The 8,156-nt window shown below is 38.9% G+C and overlaps 1 protein-coding gene across 1 annotated transcript; it reads right to left on the bottom strand.

Annotated features, from left to right (window-relative positions):
- Positions 1 to 667: 667 nt before the first annotated feature.
- On the bottom strand, positions 668 to 7,880 carry LOC583477 (acetylcholine receptor subunit beta-type unc-29). The gene is given in 8 exon segments (XM_030990304.1): positions 668 to 919; positions 1,511 to 2,025; positions 2,028 to 2,443; positions 3,106 to 3,215; positions 3,880 to 3,924; positions 4,613 to 4,761; positions 5,540 to 5,635; positions 7,581 to 7,880. Coding segments are annotated over 7 exon segments (1,461 nt in total). The 5' UTR covers positions 5,631 to 5,635; positions 7,581 to 7,880; the 3' UTR covers positions 668 to 784.
- Between the last annotated feature and the right edge of the window lie 276 nt (positions 7,881 to 8,156).

The raw sequence follows: 8,156 nt of genomic DNA, 5'->3' as shown, positions 1-8,156 counted from the left end.
TCACAATAATCGCTGAGACTACCTTTTGGTACATCTTAATGTATCTCAACGGTAAAGTTCAGGTAACAGATTGTAATCGAGGGCCATATTATATACTGATAGTGAGAGTAAGGGGATATAGAAAATGGGGTTGTTGGAGAGATATTATAAAGGATGATAATTTAACATTATCTTATTTCAAATTAACCATGACCTTATCGCTCAATCGCATCTACTTTTCTTCAATTCGTCACCTGATATTCCCCCTCACTCAAGATATTATGTCTCTCTCTCTCTCTCTCTGCTCTCGATCTCTCATCTCTGTTTCATCTTCCCTTCTCTACCTCTCTCTAGTATCCTCCCCCTCTCTTTATATCTTTCTCTTCTTCTTCTTCTTCTTCTTCTTCTTCTTCTCCTTCTTCTTCTTCTTCTTCTTCGTCTTCTTCTCTTCATCCTCCTTCTTTTTATTCTTCTCGTTACATGAATTATTATTATTATCATTATCATTATCATTATTATTATATTCATTCTACTTCTACTATATACACAAACCTCCTGATTTTTTAAAACATAATTAAAATAGCATGTTACTATTTCACGCCATGATTGTTACTGCATTTCCACATTACCCATGCAGCATAGGTGTGAAAAACACATTGTCATGACTGTCAGTGTTTCCAACTCCAATCAAAATTTTAGTTCATAATATCACATCAAATCTACGTACTTTAGTTTGTTGACAACAAATTACTGACACGACGGTGCTGCAGCTGCAGCTGTGACCGATAACATAAACGTTTTGTGTTCAAGTCCAAATAGGCGACGAGGGGAAATTCTGCATCACAAACCAATATATAAGAAAACTTAAATACAGGATTAAGAACATGATGAAGATGAGGCGGTTGACGATCTCCGCAACGACCTCCATTTCCGTCCTTTCCTGTAAAATGATTATAAAAAAAGGAATATTAAGCGTACTCGGGCAACGGTTCAAAGATATGTTGATTGCATGTGTTTAAATGAAGTACAGGCAGCACCAAGTTAAAGTAACAATAATTTACTAAAAACCAAATGATATTCTGGATTTAGGATTGCTTAAAAATTAAGTGAATATTGATTTGTGACCTGCCGAATTAACCTTTTTTTTAATTGAGCCCCACTCCCTTTTCTCTTTGACAGTGTTATACCAAGTATAATGATAATTTCTGTCATTTTTTGTCCTTACTTGAATAATTGTAAAGGAGAAAAAGAAAAAAGTCTGTGATTAAAAAAGAAAATCCACAAAACTGAATGTCTACCGACGTCTTTTGTATTGAAAAGACCCCTCCCGATTGAACAATGTGAACCATAGTACGTCCACGGAAATAGAGTGTAAATCGCCTTTTCTTTCTTTTCCTTTCTCTTTTTTTTTGGTATTAATATAGTGGGAATAGTTCTTAAAGTAAGTATAATATAAACATGAGGATCATTTACACACTTTCAATAAAGGTGAGTAATTAAAACAATCAATCAAGTAATAAAATGTACAAACCTCCTTTACATTATCCTTTTCTTGCTGCTTTCCTGCGCCTGACGAAACGCCGTTTGTAGAGGGATGCCTGTCTCCATCAATGGATGATGGTCTACTTGGAGGAGGGCTGGACCGGTTGCTATGGATACTACCGTTTGGTATTTGCCTCCCATGTCTGTATCGCCAAATCAATTGCCCCGAGCCGATTTCCCCAAGTTTTGGTTGACTATTCGCAACAGTTTCTTTTTCTTTTTTGCCGAAGTCGTTTCGTACGCAGACGATCTTTGCCAGGAAACCAAACCAGAAAGCGCGCCAGAAACGGCCGCGTATCTTTCGCGCGCTTTTGTAGATGTTGAAGTTTATTATGCAACTGAGGAGGCATCCGCATGACACAAGAAAGTTGACGAAAATGTAGCGGGCGAGCAAGGGCATGTCGCCATCACTGACAGGAAGCATGTCTGTGACGACAATCTGGAAGACGACCACGCCGAGGAGAAGCGACACTGCTGTCGAGAGTTTTCCCCCGAGTCCAGGGGAACCCAGAACGCAACTAGCGACATTGCATTGATCAGGGACGACGGCAACACGAGGTTAATGACGAAGTAATACGACTTCCGTGTCAGCGTGATCTCAAAGTGAATCTTGGAGTAGTTCATGTTGATTCTGGGGTCCATGTGGACCGTCTCGTACACGTCGCCTAACCCCACCTCCCACTGGTTGCTCGGAACGTTGCCCATCTTCGACGCCAGGTTCCGAGGCGTGAAGGAAGCACCGGGCATGCTCGGGCTGCTGACGGTCACCGTGCAGGTCTGGTTGTCGAAGGGGAAGTTGACCACGTTGGTGAGGCAGAATGTGACGAAACGGGCTGGTACGGTGACCCGGATGTAACCGTCAGAGAATATGATGGCGTAGCTGCGATGCATGGCAAACGGGTCTTCCACCGATTCCATGGCACTGCATGGGTTCAAAATAAAAATATGATGTAGTACGATACGGTGTCTTGTCGGGTAGGGGACATTAATATAATTATTATAATGTACAGTCGAACCTGCGTGAGTGACCACCTGTCTACAAAGGCCAAATTTTTTATTTCCTTTGAAATGGTTTCTCATGGAAACGTGTACTAAAGGAACCTGTCTACAAAGACCACCTTTTGTGTTTCCCTCGGACGGTCACTATAGACAGGTTTGACTGTGCATCATTTTAGGCCACTAACTATATAAACATACTTTATTATGAAAACATGTTGTGTGATCATTATATCTATATGGAGCGTCTTCCATGTGACAGAGATAAATATTAGTCATAGGTCAAATTTAGTTATTTCAAAGGGATATATTCAAATAAAGTTGAAGTTCCTTTTGGTTGTGGCCATTCTAATGAAAATTGTTGAAATACTTAAGGAATATAGGCTGTTTATGAAAAAAAGATCGAACAGACGTTTCAGAAAATCAACATACTTATTAAGGCAAAAGAACCTACATATAGGCGTAGGCTTGTGCTTCGCCTTTTGAAGTATGCCGAACATTACAATGACATAATCCGAATATAGTTTCCATAGGCGTAGAGCTAATTTTAATGTGATAATGTGATCGTTTTGAGGAGTCCACACTTACGAATTCTGCATGATGACCCGTGGCATCCAAATAGTTTCCGGGTCGAGGTTAAGATACTGAATCCCGTCATACTCGCTCTCATTCCATGACAGGCGTGGATCCTTCCACATCTATAAGTGACAAATTATAGAATAAGTCTAAACAAAGCATAGATGTGTTGTGGTCCAGTGAATAAGTCTCCAGACTGTTAACCTCAAGGTAAGGGGTTCGAACCCCTATCACAAAACTAGCGTCCTTTGGCAAGACGCTAGTCTACATTTGTCACTCTATCCAGGTGAGGTACTAAAAGAGTATACCTTGTAGGATTATTCCTTGAAATATATACACTTTGCGCTGATAACGGCCGCTGGAGCTAAAGCTATTGAACCTAGGGTAATAATTCCCAAAGCTCTTTGGAAGCGCATATAAGGACGTTGTAATAATGCGCTATACCAGAACGAAATAGTATTAGTATTAGTATTATTAAAATTAAACAAAGTTAACAAATAGTATCATCCTTTATTAACAATAGAAATTATACTTTACGGAACCAATAAACTATAACAGATTATGATGGTGCCTAGGTAGATCTCATCAAATCGTCGGGGGAGTTCATGAACCTGAACAATAATTAACCCGTTGGCTACTGAATTCTCTCATTGCCATAGGCTTAATACAGGGGCCACCTGGTTCCAGTAGGCAATGGGTTAAGTAAAATAGTTAAATAGTGTAAAATAGTAGTTGACACTGCTGTACATTCTCTATGGAAGCCAGAAAAAAATATACGTTGCTTACCAATTCTACCCAAGCCGAACCACTGACAACTTGCCGACGGTCATCCTAGCAAAATATAAATAAAAAATAGAAATATCACTTTCGGAATTAAATGCTAATTGCATTAACATTTTTAAAAAATGATTATTTTTAGTCTTCCCACAGTCGTCATTGGGCTACTGACTTGTTAGTCTATCAGCAAATCAAACCATTGCAATGGTGTTTCTGATAAGCTATGTGGGCATACTAAGGAGCCCGAGAAGAAAGGTGAATACACGTTAATTAAGCATGTCTGAACAAGCCAATCTAGCTTTATTATTAATGATTCGTTAAAATTTCAGTGTTCTCACGAAGTTACAACATGAATCAATTTACAAACCAAGCAATTCATCCGTTCATTATTTTAATTAACCCTCCATTTACCAAAAGTGCGTATTAACACAGTCACCTGTTTGCCGCACGTTCCGATCGTCACAAAACGATAGTAAAAGCATCTTGTGCTAAAAGCTTTGTAAACCAGCCATTTTATGTCTTCATGAGCTTCATAAGAACTCTTATAACACAGTCTAGCTTGATTCGTTTTGCCCTTAAGACATTTACATAATCATGAAGCCTTTGGTATAACTATCCCATATGAAATACAAATAAAGAGTTTAAGAATAGCTTAACCAATCATACAACCGATAAGTCATTGATAGATGAACAAGTAAATAGGTGAATTAATTAAATAAATAAATACTTATTAATCAATTACCAGCTCAAACAAAGCGAACAAGACGAATAGCACATCAACATAGACTATATCGCGATTGTTACGTAACGGTCTCTCTCTAGGGTCGTAGCCCGTGTCAATCAGGTCTCTGATCAACCGACCTTCTGCACTGAGGCTGCTTTCATTGGTACCTAAAAAGAGAATAAAAAGAGAGAGGGAGAGAAAAAATGGGAGGATGGGGAGAAGTGAGAGAAAGAGGGAGGAGAGAGAGAGAGAGAGCGAAAGAAAGGAGGAGAGAGAGAAAGAGACGGGAACAAAAAAAAGGAGAAAAAGAGAGAGGGGAGCGAGAGAGTTAGGGCAAAATATTTAGAGAGATCGAGTAGAGTAGGAGAGAAAATGGGGTGGAGAGAGTGGAAAGGCGAGTATATTTTGAAGAGATCGGGGGGGGGGGGGGGAGGGCAGGGAGGTAAAAGTATTACAAAGAGAATTTTCAGAATAAGTTGAATAAGACAATGAGGTAAAAAATTCTATTCAATAAATACGTAGTGATAAATATTTTATTTTCAAATCATTACCTGAGCTGTTGGAAAATTATTCTAAAAATGTATTATTCACTTTTTTAATGCAACGTGATTTTAAATTTTCTTCTTCTTCTCCTGCTCTTCCTCCTCCTTCTCTTCTTCTACATCTTCTCTTCCCCTTTTTCTTCTTCTTCTTCTTTTCTTTTTCTTCTTCTTTACTTCTCTCTTCTTCTTCTCTTCTTCTTCTTCTTCTTCTTCTTCTTTTTCTTCTTCTTCTTCTTCTTCTTCTTCTTCTTCTTCTTCTTCTTCGCCTTTTTTTTCTTCTTTTTCGAGATAACTAGATCACTTGCCTTACACATCTCTATGATATGGCTTCTATTCTAAATACTTGCTACAAACAAAAATACTTTTGTTTATTTTACATCTGATAAATATAGAATATACACACCTTGTGCTTTCGTAACGCCTTGGCCAGCTAGGATAACAGTCACCATGGTCACCATAACAAGATCAAAGGAAACCTTCGAAAGTAGCGCCATTTTCCCTGCAAAGTACATTCAAAGAATCATGACCTTAGGTACAGTTTTAAATTTACCAGATTTAAATCGATGTACAAAAAAGGTATTTTTCAAAGAAGGTGGCTGAGTAAGTACTTCTTTTCCCTTTCTTCTTTTTATTTCGCTTATCATATTTTTCTCTCCTTAATCATACTCTTTCTTTGATGCAATATGAGGGTGTGTATGTGTGTGTTTATGTGTATGTGCGTGTTTGTCTTATGCAAGTTTTTTTAATTGTTATTTACGTTCATTTTTTGTTCTTGTTTTTCTACAGGGCCCCGATAACAAGCATAATTCTGCTTTCTAGGCGTCCTAACCATTATCTTGCATATGGTCACTGTAAAAAAAAAATTTATAAAACTTGAATAAAGATTTTAATTGAAGAAAAAAATCCAACTTAATGGATCCGGGAGGATTAATTTCCGTTTAAAACTCATCGTGTTTCCTTTTGTAAATAAATATAAAATGGACGATGAGTGCTCATTTCCTGGCTGGGACTCGAGAGGCAATTAAATCTTCCATTACCTTTGCAGATAATAGCAGGCGCGGATCCAGGATTTCTTAGGGGAGGGGGCCCAACTTTTTTTTTTTTTGCTCCCGAAAATTTGAAAATCGCGCCGGCCGAAAAGTCGCTCAGGGGGGGGGGGGGGGGGGGGGGGGGGGGGGTAATGAGCACATTTTTTTTTTTTTTTATCCTCAAAAAAAAAATTCGATTTGCACCCCCCCCCCTTGAGCGCCAGGGGGGGGGGCCCAACCCCCAAAAAAGGTAAAAATCACGTGATTTTACATGATTTTTTTCTCAAGGGGGGGGGGGCCGGGCCCCCCGGGCCCCCCCCCCCCCCCTGGATCCGCCACTGGATAATAGTATATGTGAACGCCTATACCAAATTAAGAGATAATTGTTTTAGGTAGACATATAATTTGTTAAGAGCAAACATAGTCCGTCACTGTATCAATTTAACCATTACCATGGCAACATACATGATACGTCGTTCAATCGCATCGTGGCGTTTCCAGCATTACATGAAGTCTGTTTCGCCATAAGGCCCCCCCCCCCCCCCCCGTTTCTTAAATAAATTATAGTACACGGCTCATCGTCACCATTCTAAAGTGCTCATATTCATAATTTTCTGTATAATCTGATATTAAGCATGACTAGTTCTACTTCTTTTTGTTGCCATGACAACTCTCCTGGTAGGCATACCCGTGCATTCCTTAAATCTACATTGAAAAATAAATCAAATATATCTGAAAATAAGTTTGTTTTTTTTTAGTTAATTTTGAATACAGGAATACGTTCTCAAAATACAAATTTCTACCATTTCGTTGCTATCGTTGGCATCACAACGACACGGTAATGGTGTAAATATAACTTAGAGTGATCAGTTTCAGGATCATGGTAATCAAACTTTTAACATGAAATGAAAATATTTCGAAAGCTTTCGACAGCTTTCTATACATTTTCCAATTTTATATTAATCGTCTGCAATTGACAATATTCTGTATATAATTATATAGAGGCTAGTTTCCGGAAATAAGGGGATATGTACTCCATCAACACAAAAATAAGATTTGAGATGATATTACCTTCATGCATTTATTAGTTATGAAAAGTAGATTAAAGAAAGACTTCTTTCCAGAAGCTCTTCTCATTTTGTTCGTCTATTCATCCTTCTCATTCTGTTGGTCTTACTGGCAGTCACAACGCCAAACCGATTCCGTACCAACAGATTCTTGACCATTTTGTGGTATAATGTATTATTTTTTGTTCCAATTGTTGTCGGTTTCGTGTCGGTCTCGTTGGTGTGACTGAGGTAATAGTATTAAATGCTTCAATTTTTTTCGCCCTGCCATATCTAAATGCACCAACAACAAATACGGATAGGATAGGAAGGGGCATGCTTACGATCACGCCACAATAATACAACTCACCGTCAGATACTATATGCTCCGTAAAGAAGAATAGCCCGCATATATTCCACAAAGGTATGATCTGGAACGGATCTGGAAATATTACTCTGTCACTTCACCCAGATTACAAGCGTGGTGGGTATGCAAATTAACAGTCTATACTGCAGCCCCTGACTGTACTGCAGCTATATGATGCGTTGGTAAATATTACGTTTTCATGCTCGGTATTGAATGGGAGCTAGAAGCTAGGAATAACAATGCCAAGTCCTCAATTTTTTTTACTCCTGTCACGATCGGCTTCGCATGATCTATTTATAAAGCTTCGTGTATTGATATTAGAAATTTTTCTATTCAACTTGGGTGATGATGCGGAAAGTGCCTCTCACCCTCAGTGCAGAGTAGTTGCTGCTATTAATTCCATCAGACGTGCATATATGCCACCAGTGGCGTACGCAGGATTTTTTTCAAGGGGGGGGGGGGGTTAAAATCAAAAGGGGGGTGTTTTCCAAAAAAACATACATAAAACATACACATAAAAAAAAACTCGAGGGGGGGGGGGGGTTTAACCCCAAAACCACCCCCTGGGTACGCGCCTGT

The sequence above is a fragment of the Strongylocentrotus purpuratus genome, unplaced genomic scaffold, assembly GCF_000002235.5.
Source record: "Strongylocentrotus purpuratus isolate Spur 01 unplaced genomic scaffold, Spur_5.0 spur5_contig_844, whole genome shotgun sequence".
Taxonomy (NCBI): domain Eukaryota; kingdom Metazoa; phylum Echinodermata; class Echinoidea; order Camarodonta; family Strongylocentrotidae; genus Strongylocentrotus; species Strongylocentrotus purpuratus.
The sequence above is the reverse complement of the archived record's forward strand: the minus strand, read 5'-3'. Positions and strand labels throughout refer to the sequence as shown.